This window comes from Procambarus clarkii, chromosome 68 (assembly GCF_040958095.1).
Source record: "Procambarus clarkii isolate CNS0578487 chromosome 68, FALCON_Pclarkii_2.0, whole genome shotgun sequence".
Lineage (NCBI taxonomy): Eukaryota > Metazoa > Arthropoda > Malacostraca > Decapoda > Cambaridae > Procambarus > Procambarus clarkii.
The window spans coordinates 7365497-7381942 of record NC_091217.1 but is presented as its reverse complement, the minus strand read 5'-3'; the positions used below and the strand labels follow the sequence as shown (position 1 = coordinate 7381942).

At 37.7% G+C, this 16446-nt stretch overlaps 1 protein-coding gene across 2 annotated transcripts in view; it reads right to left on the bottom strand.

Moving 5' to 3' along the window:
* The window catches only part of LOC123774767 (sortilin-related receptor), a 58818-nt gene that overhangs the window by 35377 nt on the left and 6995 nt on the right, over positions 1-16446 (bottom strand). For both annotated transcript variants that reach the window (XM_045769352.2, XM_045769353.2), the window contains exons 3-13: positions 15885-16046; positions 15555-15712; positions 14280-14364; positions 12767-12904; positions 10544-10695; positions 5004-5220; positions 4675-4860; positions 4413-4562; positions 4068-4169; positions 3024-3439; positions 58-238 (exon numbers count right to left, since the gene is read on the bottom strand). In XM_045769352.2, the coding sequence (XP_045625308.2) occupies positions 58-238; positions 3024-3439; positions 4068-4169; positions 4413-4562; positions 4675-4860; positions 5004-5220; positions 10544-10695; positions 12767-12904; positions 14280-14364; positions 15555-15712; positions 15885-16046 (1947 nt within the window). The remainder of the gene's footprint in view (positions 1-57; positions 239-3023; positions 3440-4067; positions 4170-4412; positions 4563-4674; positions 4861-5003; positions 5221-10543; positions 10696-12766; positions 12905-14279; positions 14365-15554; positions 15713-15884; positions 16047-16446) is intronic.

Here is a 16446-nt window from a genome sequence, read left to right as displayed (position 1 = left end):
TTATTAACTGCTTCAGAAAAATAATTCCATTTTCCACGCATGTGGTGCCATACTTACGTTTATTTTCTTCTCTTCGACATCTGACCAGTAAATGCAATTAGCAGCCATGTCAAAGTCAAGAGCAATAACCATCTTCAAGTTCGGTATGGGCAGAGGCTCGAGTCCACCCTCTGGGTTGAGAAGATCATATCGTAGGATCTCTTGACGTGCTGACACAAGCAGGAACTCTTGTACTTCACTATGGAATCAAAACACAGGTATTACCACTAAGGATTTTTAACCACTGCACTGCACCAAACAACAAATGTCATTTTGAGAGTTATGCATTTTTTTTTTACTTAGTCTATATCTTAATGCTTTTAATGTTTTCATCACTGTGTTTTGAAATGAAAATAGTTAAGTTTGGAAACATTTTGACATTACCTTTACCTGACCATTTATAAAAACAAAAAAAATATGTCCTTAACAATTGCATTATGAAGTTTTTGCCAAAAACAGATGCACAGTGCAGGGGTTAAACAATTAGTGATAGCATATGTAGGTTAGTTGAAAATTTATGTAAAGCAATGGCAGTGGAGAATGAAGGGGAATTGTTTTTGAGAAAGCAAATCAAGGAAAATTCTTAGAAATGATACATCATTTGAAATACTGTATCTGGAGTGTGTAACTGACAAAACTGCATACACAAAACTGAAATCAGTAGTGTGTGGAAATAAAAAATAAACCAATAGAAGAGGACAACTTAAGAAGCGTATGTAGTGACAAGATAACAGGTACAGTAACGAATCGTCACAAACTTATGGAATGAACAAAATTGTAATTTGTAAGAAATACAACATGGAAACATACAAAACTATGAAAGGAATTGACCAAATTCATAGAAATGCATTTTTAAATTTCAACCATCGAGAATAAGGGAGTCATACTGTACTGTAGATTTAAGCTATGAAATCAAATGTGAATTCTTTTTAAGAGTATAAATTCTATTTGGCAGTGGAAGACTGCCAAAATAAACCACTCGTTTATACAAAAATCTTAAAAACCAACAGCTGATAGTGGAATATATATATATTTTTTTTAAATATGAAAGATACATTGTTATCCTATATGGTACCCTGTTAATTATAATATTTTAGTAATACTGTCTATTAGGAAAATTTTCTGAAGTGAATTTTATATTAAAAAACCCAGCGTTGAATGTAATGAAACAACAATTTCTAGGTGAGCCCCGGTGGCTCCCTGAAACTATCAGGCTGAGATGGCTCCCTAAAACTATCAGGCTGAGATGGCTCCCTGAAACTATCATGCTGATAGCTCGCAACGACTAGATTGCATCAGCCTTTGAGTTCAGTTCAGCCTACCAAGGACCAGAGCCAGAACCTGGCCTGGTCGAGAACCAGGCCACAGGGGGGACATCAAGTCCCGAAATCATCTCAAGATAACCTCAAGATAGGTATACTAGTATTGAAAGAGATCTATCAACATCAAAGGCCCAAGACTTTTTCACATACTCCCTCTACACTAAAGGTACATGACTGGCCAGCTTCTCCCAGCATTCAAGAGAGAACATGATAAACACCTTCAAATGATACCTGATCAACCAGCCTATGATTCATATATCAGGCTGTGAGCAGCTACATCCAACAACCTGGTTGACCAGACAACCAACCAGAAGTCCTGGTCAGAGACTGGGCCGCGGGGATATTGATCCTCAGCATCACCCCAAGACTAGACTAAACACTTAGAAATTGAGGTTTCAGTACATTTAATGCTGGTTTTATTGTTCTAAAGAATATAATACGGTGTGCATATTAGTGACACAAATATAAGTATTCTGATGTTCCACACATTTTATTATATAAATTTCACCAATGACACTCTTGAATATTATTACTGGAAATAAAAAGACAATGAAATAAATGTATAAAAATCACACAGAAATCACAATAGCGTGATGCATCAAATGAACACATCCACAAGGGCCGTGATGAGGGTTCGAACCTACGTCCAAGAGGATCCTAGATGCTTCTTAATCGACTGTGCTACGACATGGTTAAAAAGAATTGCAACCAGGACTTCAACTGACTTCACACGAATCCTGCAGTCTCTCCGAGACACAAACCAGGGTTTCACACAATTTCCCCCGTGCACCCGAGCTCTGTCAATAAGCTATTCTACCTCTTCGCCCTTACTTTATTACACACAGAATCACAATAGTGTGTGTAATTTCTGTGTGTAATGAAGTGAAGGCGAAGAGGTAGAATAGCTTATTGACAGAGCTCAGGTGCATGGGGGAATTATGTAAAACCCTGGTTACAGGATCCATGTGAGGTCAGTTGAACTCCCAGTTGCAATTTTTTTTAGCCATGTTGTAGCACGGTTGATTAAGGCACGTCTGGGATCCTCTCGGACATAGGTTCGAACCCTCATCCCAGCCCTTGTGGATTTGTTCAATGTATAAAAATATTTTCTCAGTAACTTCCAGCTCCACACCTGACCTCTGGCGACCTTCACAGGGTAAGTGCTCCTTGAACACTCTTGAATCATGACGTCGTCATGAAATTTCCTCACTTTACTACTGCCAAATTCAGTTTTTTTTTTAACCGTTATTTGGGAAAGCATTTTAACTATATTAGAAAGAAAAATACAGGGGGAATTATTTTTCCTTGTGCACAGAGGGTGATGACGTGCAGGGGTTAAGGACTCGTAGGGCTGACACGACTTACAGGTGTCGAGCTATCTCAGTGCAGCTAGCACCGAAATAATCCTTCCAATAAGCATTAAATGCTCTCATGTACTGTAAACCAATCCACACATGAAATGAAAGTTACTTGATAATGGTCCAGGATGGACTGTAACATCGTAACTTTCATTTGATTTCATATGAGAGGGTTGGGTTATTCGTTTTCCCCCATATTATTGTGACAATCTCTGCAAATATTTTCACTTTATGCAAAGGCAACAACATACATAACTAATAACTACAAACAATGGTTAACATTTGGAGAAATTTTAAAACTTACGTGACAGGACAAGCAGTTATTGAAGGTTCGTACTGATATTCCCGTCCTCCTTCGCAAGTATCTCCAGGAATTCGTCGGTAGCCTTTTGTCCTATTGTAGAAATGTCCAGGTTTGCAAGTGTTTGGGACGGCATATGGGTCAACTCTGTCCTCTTTATCTTTTATGCACTCGTGCGATGTCATGTTATCAGCAAAACCAAAGTCACACTCAAAATCTTCACGATCACAGGGACAGTTCTCAACCAAGATTGGTCTATCGTAATTTATTCCGTTGAAGCAATTCTTGTGAGGGGCACGACGTTCATAAACCTGCTTGCGTCCAAGTAAACACATGCGTCCACTACGACCATCAGATGGAGACCATGTTTTGTAATCATCCACAGTACATTTGCTTTCAAAAACTGACTTCATATCTACCTAAGATAAAAAGAAAATGAACAAATTCAACAAACTGTCCTCCATTTATTCAAATAAAGTACCGGCCCAAAATTTATCACTTCTCTAGCTTCAATTAAGTTTCAAATTTTTTGCTTTTCACTGAAATTTTAATCATAACCATAAATGCTACATTTTCTGGGGGGAAGGGGGAAAGCTAGTAAGCTTGCTTCACCAAACTGAACCATGGAGAATGAACACACTATTGTGAACCTAACTTCCCTAGTGTAGATAGTTAATTTACATGTTAACTTTGCTAATTAATGATAATCAAATGTTCAAAATGTAATACATCTTACAAACTGTACCGCCCCAAAAGCGTAATAAGCCTCATCGATTGTACCTCCTCCAGAGTCTGACACTTAAGTGGAACAATTTGTCCAAACAAGCTGTTTAAATCAGAAGTGTTTAACTTAAAAACACAAATGAAAATAATATTGCAGATGAGAAGCAAGCATGAATATACATCACCAACACAGGCTAGTATGTATGGAGGAGGATGAGCAAATACTTGCAACCCAACAAATTCCTTCTGCCCATCTGGGGTAATGTAACATGTTCCTGACCTCAAGCTGCTAATATAATAAGCATGTTTAATTACAGTACATACCTTAACAATGATCCACTGATGCATGTCTGGCTTTGAGCCAAACAGAGTAAATATTGTGGTGTTTTCACCTGGTTCAGTCATCAAGCCATATATGCGAAGTTTCTGTAAAGTACAACACAAGACATTGCAGCTCTCTCATTGATAAAGACGATCAATCAATTCTGACCATTTTGAATGCCCTTAGTATAAAACATATAATTAAGTTACTCTTCACCAGTACAATTCTCAGTCAAATTTGATTAAACTCTTTTGTAAAGCTTTAAAATTCAATACCTTAAGAGTTCAGCATTTTTTCCATTTCCAATAAGTTGATATTGTGTTAAATATAATACATTCTATTCTAACCTCTGAGTAGAATGTATACGTAAGCCATGTCTCCCCCTCATTCGTTGAATACTGGATCTCATTCGTCTCACCATCTACTCGATAAAGTTGTACAGCTACGATAATTCCTCCATGATCGCCAAAGGTATACATGTAGTTGCCATATAGTACCTATACAAGAAGATACAATAATGCAAATTGAAGTCTTTCGAATGATGCTCATAATAATCATATTAATAATCTAAAATAACATAAATCAGAGATGCACAAACACAAATTTTACCTGATACCAGTTTATCCCAGCATCAGTGGAAACGAAGAGTGAAGTGTGACCCTTAAGGGATTTTCCAATTGTACCTGTGGCCAAAATGAGACCTGGAGCACTTGCTTTACTAAGTATAGGCATGGTATGGGCTGCAGGATAAAGATGACTTAGCTCTTGGCTTACTTGTAAAGAGCAACCTGTAGCCTGTAAGAAAAGATATTTTACAAAACTTAGCAATAATGCAATACCGACACATTTTTCTAAAAATCTACAGTTAGGTAGCTTCATTAAGTTTGGAACTATTTAGCATTTGAATGCAGAACACAATTATATTAAATGTTACTAACCCTTTCACAGTCGAAAGGATTACCCTCAAGATCTTTCCTTGGTGGTTGAAGAGGTTTCCACTGAGCACCTTGGTCAAATGTGACATAGGAGAGCACATGTTCAGGTCCCAGCTTACTATGGCTTGCATTGAAATTGGCGGCGAGTTGAGATGCAATGAATACCCCACGTACGCCCTCAATTCGGTGCAGGTCAGCAAATGCCTTATCTACTACGGCACTGTGGATGATAATTACAGAATTCAATAATACTACTACTGCGTATGACAAGGGAAAGCATTTTTATATAAAAATTAAATAATAAATGTTAACAAACCAAAAATACAATACACAAAGATATGCAGAGAATGGGTCACAATAATGTGGCTGAAACATAATAGATGTAGGAAGAAAATGCATTTAGTGGATTGAGAAAATAGTAGCAGTAGTTAATAAGAAAATTAAGTGGATTTGTTGATGCAAACTAAAGGGTAAAAAGACAAGAGAAAGGAAGGATGGAGAGAGTAAAAGATATACAAATAGTGATAAGGATGAAAAACAGCAAATCAGGACTGAAACAAAAATTTACACACAAAATTTAAGGAAACAAATAATCAGAACAAATTTAAGTATATCAAGTAAACTGGTGAAAAAAACAATGGCAACAAAGATAAGCACAACAAAATATTTACTACTGAAAAAATTAAAGACAAATGTAGAGAGCACTTGAAAGCTTCATTGGTGGAATTAATGAAAGCAGTGCAAATGTGAGAATGACTGGTTTTGATAGCTTGAAAACACCACATGTATTGAGAGATACAGTATGCAGAAATTGTATTAATACAGTGGAGAAAATTAAACAGAATAGATACAATATGAAGAGTGTGCCAAAAATCATAGCAAAATGATGCTATACCAGATGATGGGAAAAGGGGTTACCTTGAAGTTACCTTGAAGTGTTTCCGGGGCTTAGCGTCCCCGTGGCTCGGTGTTCAACCAGGCCTCCTCGTTGCTGGACTGGTTAACCAGGCTGTTGGACGTGGCTCCTCGCAGCCTGACATATGAATCACAGCCTGGTTGATCAGGTATCCTTTGGAGGCGCTTATCCAGTTTTCTCTTGAACACTCAGGGGTCGGCCAATTATACCCCTTATGTGTAGTGTAAGTGTGTTGAACAGTCTCGGGCCTCCGATGTTGATAGAGTTCTCTCTCAGAGTACCTGTTGCATCTCTGCTCTTCAATGGGGGTATTCTGCACATCCTGCCATATCTTCTGGTCTCATGTGATGTTATTTCTGTGTGCCGGTTTGGGGCCAGCCCCTATAATATTTGCCACATGTAAATTATTATGTCTCTCCCGCCTGCACTCAAAAGAATACAGATTTAGGCTCTTTAGTCGGTCCAAGCAGTTTAAATGTTTTACCGAGTGGATTCTAGCAGTAAAGGATCTTTGGACGCTCTCCAGGTCAACAATTTCTCCAGCTTTGAAAGGAGCTGTCACTGTGCAGCAGTACTTCACCCTAGAGACCACTAGCGTCTTGACAAGTATTATCATCGGTATAGCATCTCTGGTGTGAAAGGTTCTTGTAATCCAGCCTGTCATTTTTCTTCGTAGCGAAGGTACGAAGCGAATGTACCATTATAAAAAAAAAAAATTATATTTAACAACTTTTAGCGTTTCTTTCTGAGCAGCCCGTTGATTGCATTTTGAAAAATCAGCTAGGTTCTATCCAAGACAGTGCAAAGCTACCAATCTCTTTTGGGGTTCAGATCCTTCGGGTCCTTCATGGGAGGATGTATTGGTACATTCGCCTGGGCTTGAGCTGGGCCTGCTTCCAACTTCTGTCGTGCCCATTCTTTTCTAGCTTGGCTTGGTTAGGTAGTGTTCTCCGTTTAGGGGGTTGCACAACTTAGAAGTTCACAGTGATGATTGACATTTCTGGTGTTGCCACTAGTATCCACCGACTTCTCCAAAATTATGTGGCAAAGCCATTTGCAAAGACCACTGTCACAGTGTGGAGAAAGTTGATGCGTGCTTGGAGTTTTAGCCATGTCCTGGTGGATCCTGCCTGATTGCATTCAAAATGACCAGGTGGTACCATGTTCAGATACGAGTAAACATAATAATTAAGAAGTAAAGCAGAGAGGTAACTTTCCACTACACTTAAGTGTAGTGGAAAAAGGGTATAAGAATAGTTATTGAAAACACACATTAATTATTTGGAAATTTCTGCAGTAAATAACAGCATGGGTTCGGTGGTGTAAGAGATTGTGTGAATTAAGCATTTGCATTGAGACAGCTCAATGGCATGATAGAAAAGATTTTAAAGTGTTCATGGCATTATGGACTTGAGAAACCCTATACACTGTATATCAACGTTAATACATATCTCTGTAAAGAAATGAACATTTATGTTATTTAATGCTGAAGGGAGCTTTTATTCAAGGAGGGTTTGTGAGGGTCAACAAAATAGTGAGTGATTGGTTTGATATTAATATAGGAGTATTCCAATGGTAAGCGGTGTTCTCGCTCATAACCTTCATATCTTTACATTTGTTGGGGCTGAATTAGAGTAGGCATTTATCTACAACCATAACTTTCAGCTACTTTAGGTTCTCCTGTAGAACTGTACAATCTTCAACAGTCCTTATTTTTCTCATCAATTTTGCATAGTCTACAAAAATGGGTATGCAAGACCATCTCCATAGGAGGAAACTCATGTAAATCAGATACAGTAGATTCCAAAAACCGAGCCTTCAGGAACCTCTTACTATGAATGTCCTCTCACCAGGAACAGTGCGTGTCAGTCTTTTATAAAATCACCATCTCAAAATGCATTTTAGCATTCTAGGAAGATGCAATCTACCAAGCCTTCTCTCTCTTACAGACTGTCAGAGAGCAATAAGGTTTGTCATAAATGACTTCCCCCTTAAGCCAATAGCATCTCAGATATAGTTTATTTTCTTCTGATGTTCTATAATCCTTTTTCTGGTTTTTTTTTGGCCAGTAACATTCAGGGGTGATTTGGGTAAGGTGGGCAAGCATTGTTGTGGGTGGGGAGGAAAATTAATGTGGGCAAGTGGAAGATATGAGCGAGTTATGGGACGTGTGTAATGGTGATTAGTGCAAGGGTGGAGTGTGTAGAGAAACGAGTGGTGGCTAACAACATAGGCAAGGTGTACAAATATAAGTAGAATGACTTGATCGATTGTAGGGGGTTGCCCATAAACATTGAGAAAATAAAATAGCAGTCTATGGGAAGGAAATATCCTCGATTTTATGATATTAAAGATAATATTTTAAGTCCTTGACAGACATGGAGACATTTGCATCAAAGTTCCTCCAGTGTGGAATATATTACCAACAAGTGTTACACAATAAGTGGAGCATTGCAATCATTGCAACAAGGAGCAGAGTTGCTGGCCAGCAGATACCTATGTATTATGTGGGTGTGGTCTATAAGCAAACACAGTTTTCCACCAGTATGACATCCAGATCAGTGATGAACAACCTTTGTTATCTCCCTTCCTTAGCTTGTCAGAGTAAAAAGTTGCTTTCTCGAGATGGAACTCGCCAAATAAGCAGTAATACTTTGAAGGGATCAAATTGACCGAGGCACTAAAATTACACTTGCTCTACAGCTGAAGGTAAACTGGATGATGATCATGGAAAAGAACAAATTATTACTATTAGCACTAGCAGAAGGGAAATAATTTTGGATCCTTTATGCATACAGTATTACCAAACTAAGCCACTGATGACTGGCAGTACAAAACCATAGGCAACATTTGCGCAAGTCGATACATAAAGTAGTGCTGCCTTAGGTGTGTAATCAAGGCTTGCCCTTGACTGGGAATTCATGTCTATAACACTTTCGGTTGTCGGTGACATATTGCATCCATAAATAACAAATGTCCGGCAGGGATGCATTTTGTGTCCAAAATTAAAATATTTGTTAAAATTCCATTTTTTCCCGATCATGATGGGAGGCGTTTTAAAATAAGCACCAACGTCTTCGCATTTTCTGTGATAGCCCATGTGGCACAATGTCATGGAAAGGCCGTCTAGCTTTCAAGATTTATAAACCAAATGAACCTCATAAGTATGGAGTACAGCTGTACATGCTAGCTTGTACTACAGATTACTCAGCTGGCTTGGTCTCAGATTACTCCTTGTGGTGGTGCTGCTGCTAGAAGAAACCCTCGTACTATGGGTAAACCCGAACGTCTGAACAGGAACTTGAACCATTCCCTAATTTGCATCGAGTAAGTTCTGAAGTGTCATGTCTGCTACAAGTATAGTAAAAAGGAAGGACACCAGGTATAAGTGCAAGTCGCGTGGTGTGGCACTGCGTGCTGCACCATGCTTTAATGATTCTTTAACAGGCTTGTACCATCATAAGAGGACATACCGAGTGGATAAGCAATAATGCTTACGCCTGATCCCCCACCCATTCCACATATAAAACATGGATTGAGAAACTTCAGGGAAACCTTTTAATGGAGCAGGTGGAGTGGTTCAACCTAATGCTCAACTATTGCTCTACAAACAACGTTGGATGGTAAGTACAGACATGTTTTTTCCATTTATTTATACATATGATATTGTGGTACAAACATTTATGTGAAGGAAGCAACACAAAAACAAATGATAGTGTCAACAAATAATGTCAGGAATGAATAACAAATGTAAAATAATGAAAAAAAAAAGCCGGGTTCTCACATGACGATATACTTTATCTTATGGTATTGATAATGTTGTTCTTCCATTTGCCCTTATATGCATATATCCATTTAGAGCATTCTATTGTGAACAATTAGATACCAAAATGAACGATGTAACACAAAAATTGACGTGAGAAAACTGAAAAAAAGCACACACATTTTAGTGTGGGTGCAGCTCACGGGAAACACCAGGTCCACTTTGGGGTGGGCTGGAGGGGTACACGCCTTGCAGCTCAAAATGTTAGAGAGTTCATTTAATATTTAAAAATATTCATTCATATTGAAAAAAAAATTACTTACAATACTAGCAAAAATAATGATAATGTGGTAAAATGGCTGACTCCAGTATCCACCAAGACAATTTTGACAAAATAAGGCCAGCAGTCTATTTTCTTTTCTAGTGAAGCACCGATTATTAACCTGCTTTGACACCACTGCTGTTACAGAAGACAACTGTGAATTAACCACAGTTGAAAGCAATTTGTAAAAGACAATGAAAGCAAATAAAGGTGAGACAGACTTCATTTTAAAAACTTTTGAAAGTGCAGTGAATAATCATAAAGGCAATCTTGCACTGATGATGATGTTCCTTCTAACTCACTATATAAAGCTTGCACCCGGGTAAGATGGACTTCTCTCTGCTTGATCCATACGACTGCATTGGGATGGGAAATGTTGATAATAGATTGATGGATGCTCTACTTCAAGATTTGGAAATCCTCATATTATAACAACTCTCCTAATTATAATGTCACTCAATATATAGTAAATATTCTGATACCTACAATCATACAAGTTAGTCAATCATACAGGAACAAAATATAAAGTTTTTAAGGATTACCTCAGCCAAGTGTCAACCCAGTTAGTGGAGGGGTTGAAGAATACGATGCGTTCAAGGGAGAGAGAGAACTGTACTTCGTGATGAGCTGATCTTGGAACTGATGACACGTACAAGTTGGAAATGAACCCATCATGGGCAACACATACCATCACCTATAAAAGAAAAAAAAAAGAAAAATGACCAAATATCACAGCAATAAAACTCAATTACAAATACAGTACTATTATTTTATTGTTAAGAAACAAGCAGACGAGAGTAAACTTCATTGATGCTTTTGCCTTAACAGTTATCAAATTTTATGAAAGCCTTTACATGGAAACATCTTGAATAAAGTCTGCTATTGTTTTGGCATTTTTTTCCATCATTCGAGGCACTGTGCCCTGCACACAAATTATACTGACAACAAACTCTTAATTTCACACCTGACAGCAAGGTTACCAGCTACAAATAAATATCCATTCCGCCTCTGGGTTAGGTTTACAATTGTGGTTCTACTTCCTAAAAGTGAAGGAAAGTCATGCAAAAGTAGGAAAGTCATTCAACAGCATTGAATGTAATGAGACGTCATTTTCTGGGTAGTGCCCTGGAGACTCCCTAGAGCTATTGGACTGATATTAGCTAATATTAGCATGGGGGCTTCAGTCATATGGAGTTGTCATGCCTACAGGAGACCATTAACCAGAGCAGGATCCCCTCAGAACCTGGTAGAAATATTGCAACCCAAGACCGAACAGAGGCGAGATCACATTGCGTACCACTCGCTCGTGCTGACACCTAGAGGATGTCCCAGCCCACCGAGCCAGCAGCTGGACCGCCAGTTTCTTGCCTGAAGCTATACGGGGTGGACGCCTGCTCTGGCCTTGATTACCTGATTGGCTTCACCCTACTAGTGTTCCTTCTGCATGTTGGAGGCAGCCAGGAGTTTGTACCAAGGGCTGCATGCACTTAGGGAAGGGAGCCCTGAGTACTCTGCGAGTACACCCCTTGGGGTTCAGAGTTCTCTTCTTTGGATCCTTCGGGTCTCTCATTCCCATAGGGGTAGTGACTGCTTGCTTTGCTACCTCGAGGGTCAGCTTAGGTCCCAGTACTTTTGTATAGCCCTGAGTAGGGAGTGATTATTTGCTGGTTGGGGCGCACTGAGCTGCCCTGCTTGAATAATCGCAGCAGCCGTGAATCTTTCTGGTCCCCCTGGATCATTGTCCTTCCTCCGAGTTCTCTTTCATCCTTTAGTTTGCTTTACTGACCGTTGGGAGGCTGCCATAGTCCTTATTAGGTGCTACCTAGGTTCAGTAGGGCGCCTTTCTCCCCAACAGAGAGAGAGAGAGAAGAAAGAAAGAAAGAAAGAAAGAAAGAAAGAAAGAAAGAAAGAAAGAAAGAAAGAAAGAAAGAAAGAAAAAAAAAAAAAAAAAAAAAAAAAAAACTTAAAAAGCGTCACTTGGCTGCCCTTCAGATTACTGCATCATGTAACCTTCCCTACCAAAATTTCCCTAGGAGAATCATGGTTCTTTACGAAAAAAATATATATTTAGTAAATTTCCAAAATATCATTCTTGTAGTGATATAAATGAATTATTACATATGTTTAAATAAAAACAGGGTTATAAACCATTAATAATTGCACATTAAAGGCCTATATATTTGTGTAAGCTCAGTGGGGTTTCATACACCTTAATAATGATCAAGTATTCATCCCTATACTCAGTAACATTTGCTTCCAAACAATTTGACAGCAAAATCAATGTTCAAATTCTATAAATAGTTTTACAAACCAAACAGTTTATATTAAACTGATTGCTTATATATAGCAATACCTACAGCCATTAAGTATCCTTCACTTTCACAAATTGTTGAATAAACATTAAAGAAAATTGTGTGCCTTCAACAGCAAAATAAATCAATCACCTGTGGACATTTATGTACATGCACGCAGGGATGCCAGATTGGGTTACTAGTAGCCCAATTGGGTTACCAATTAGGATAATTGTATTCAATTAAAAAACCAGCTATGCATGTCGCTACTTACTAATTTTTCGGCGACAGTTAAAATAAGCTGGGCTGTTTATTCTGAAAAAGCAAATTAATCGGAAAAAAATATTTGGCTACTTTTATTGTAAAGTTTGTGACATTTAGTTCTTCAGCTCGCAACTTTTGGCAACTCAAATCTGGCACCCCTGCTGATACACGTTTAAAACAGGCAATTATAACTGATGTACATGTTCATACCCGTCCTTCAGAGATGTCAGCAACATAGTAGTGTATATGATCAAAGCCATTTGGAAACTCAGCTCTCAGAAATGGTCCTCCTTGGTAAGATACCCACATTTGAAGGGTAGACTCTCTGGATGGTGATCCCAGAAGATGCTGTAGACAAATTAGGAATTAAAAAAAAAAAAAAAAAAACGGTATACTGTACTGTGCTTCATTAGCAAAGCTATAATAATTAGAAAAGACTAGCCGGTAGGTATTTTTTACATTTAACAATTACACTATAATCCTGAAAGCTTGCTCAATTTATCATAACTTTACAGCACAAGGTACATAATCAAACTACAGTGGAAACCCACTTGAATGAATGATTGGCTGGACCAGAATGAGGATTTCATTCCATACTGGTCCAGAATGGACCAGATTCCATTCCATCATATTTTTGGGACCTACTCACTCTATTATACTATGTTATCACACTATTATACGATGTTATCAAACACACTGACGCAGTAGTCACTGGCTCCAAAGGGCACTCAAAGTTCTCTACATCTGCTTTAATTTATATAAACACCAGGCACAGTGTAGCCAACGGATATTCTACCCATTCTCATATCGGCTCCCAAATATGTTATTTTGAGGTTATCTCGAGATGATTTCGGGGCTTTTTAGCGTCCCCGCGGCCCGGTCCTCGACCAGGCCTCCACCCCCAGGAAGCAGCCCGTGACAGCTGACTAACACCCAGGTACCTATTTTACTGCTAGGTACCAGGGGCATAGGGTGAAAGAAACTCTGCCCATTGTTTCTCGCCGGCGCCCGGGATCAAACTCGAGACCACAGGATCACAAGTCCAGCGTGCTGTCTGCTTGGCCGACCGGCTCCCCTCTCGCTGGCGCCCGGGATTGAACCCGGGACCACAGGAAGATGAACATGTGAAGGTGACGATCTGCTGTTGCTGGCAGCATACCAGCAGCTAGGCTTAGTCTCCTTGTCAACAAGTGTCAATTTTATCTTCATTTATTCAAATAAAGATTTAACTATTCAAGCATGCATTCACTCAGCTTTACTACATTAAATATTACATTAATCAATATATTGGCATTAGATTAGGCAACGAGAAAATAACAATCCTTCACCATTTTGAAAAAACCTCAAATGAACTTTCTCCCACTCCTGGCTAGTGTATTGTACATTATTATTACTATTAGCCAAAACAAAGTCAAATACCGAATATGAATAAACATACAAGAAAAAAAATATACTGGTGTTCTGATGTACAGTAGAGGACAAAAATGCATTCTATGGTAACTTAATTTAAAAACAAATATATACCAATAATAAACAGGTCTATAGACCTGTAGCTTAATAAAATTAGGTATTTATGACCAACCTGAATTGCCAACATTTCAATTCAGCCAGTTAAATATGGTGCAAGAATGCATTAAAGAATAAAAATTGCAACTCATTCATGTACAGTACTTTACTTCTGAAGTTGGAAAGCTTTTCACAAATAAATCGGGAGCCATCTTACCACTTTCTTCACAGCAAAGAGGAATTCATCTTTCGCCTCAAAATCTTCTACATCTGTTATGACCGTTATTGGCACTGACGATTCACTGAAAAACAAATACTGTACAGCACTATATTACCTTTTGTAATTTGTATGCAAAAATCATTCAATTTTATGGAATAAAAACCATCAGAGAAAACTCAACACAGTCAGTCAATACATGTAACAGTAATCTACAGTAGATTGTAATGAATAAAGCCTAACTTTGAAAAATAACACAAGCAAATGCACTTCTTAACCGATTCAGACATTTCACATAATTAAAACTAAATAAGATTACTTATATGTAAAATGATGAGGCTGTGTAAATTTCTTTAACTTCATAGTATAATTAGTGTGTTATCTGTCAAATATTGATTTACTTCTTAAAATTATATCTTCTGGTGTCTCCCAGCTTTAGTGTCGGTAAATTGTAAGCATTTGTTGTTTCAAGTTTAGTCCACTTAGCCATTCTTTATGATAGTTTACGATTTATATTTTTGCTACAACTGTCGTCATTCCTGCTACACAGTGTTTTTCTAATACTGTATATAATTCATTTTATCGAGGATAGGTAGCCTGTGTGTGTGTACACACACACACACACACAATAGGCTTAAGCTTCATAATAAATTAACTAGACATCAGCTGTCAAGATGATCCAATACTGTCTAGAACATATGTAAAAAAAAAAAAAAAAAAACCAGTAAAATTTAAAAAAAAATATAATATTCTCATCTCTTCTCAAACACTGCTATAAAGTAATATGGGTACTCTACACTGCATTTTTAAGACAAGATGAAACTATCAAACATTGTTCTGAAACTAAGAATTAAACTAAATGTCTAAATACATTAAAATTTCCAACACTAACATTTTAATAGACATCAAATAACTTGTACTCTTATCATGGGGCTTTTTAATCATCACATTCTGAATATTACATAATTTAAATAATTGTCGTTGATAGAACTACCGAATTTCCTGGTGGAAAGATGCAAATTTTTGTTCCGCCACCGAGTACACGTTGTATTTACAGGCACAAAATCTTGTTTTCCCTGCAAAACCACTTGAACATCACTTTCAACACATGTATAATTAAACATTAATATGGTTTTTCCCCCATACAAAATATCCTTGTAAATTAGAAGTGTCTTGTACAACAGAAAATACAGTAAATAAACCTGGACAGAATTAAACTAACAACATGCACTAATAATGACATTCTGGGGCAATTTAAGATATTGGTATACTAACCTGAAAAGGTATTGAGAAGAAACAACTGATGCTGATCCCGATGGTTCTTCTCTCTCAACATATAGAGTTGGTGGCGAGGTGGCTTCGGACCAGAAATATGACTTGACAAACCTTTCAATAATCCTCCAATTTTCTCCAAAATCTTCACTAATCCACAGCTAATAAAGCAAATACAGTATTAAATTAGTTTTAGGAGAGACCAATTCATGAAAATGGAAAGAGCTCTTTGCCTTGCCAATATATAAAGAATTTACTGCATTTACTCTACTTTGAATACAAATAAGGCAATTTTTACAAAAGGTGTTTTAACACAAATTAAAGTTTACCTACCTTGCGCTCCCCATCTTTTGTATCATAGACTAATAAAACATCAGCATCGACTGGATGATGAGTAACATCAGACGGAGTAAATTTAACTTTGCGAGAGGTCACATTTATACCATTGTTGTGAGTTAGGTACATGTACTTATTGATGACATCGGTGAACACAAACTGAAAACGATAAAATTATTATGTAAAACCTTTTCGTGTTTAAATTACTGTATATAAAAAAAATTACATTATAAATACTTTATACAGTACAGTACATTAAAACACTGCAACACTGTCACAATAACGTGGCTGAAGATATGACGACCAAACCACGCATCAGAAGATATGGAAACGAAGAAGTTTTCGTCCCTCCTGGACCATTATCAAGTCGTGCATTGAAAATAGTCCAGGACGGACCGAAACGCCGTCTTTTCTTCGTTTTTTGACGTGTGGTTTGGGCATCACTGCAAACATTTAAGTCTCATAATTAGCAAAATATTCCTCACAATCAAACTTCAGTATGGCCACTGCAAATTATCTAAAGCCAAAAGATTTCATACATGGAGACAAAAAATACATG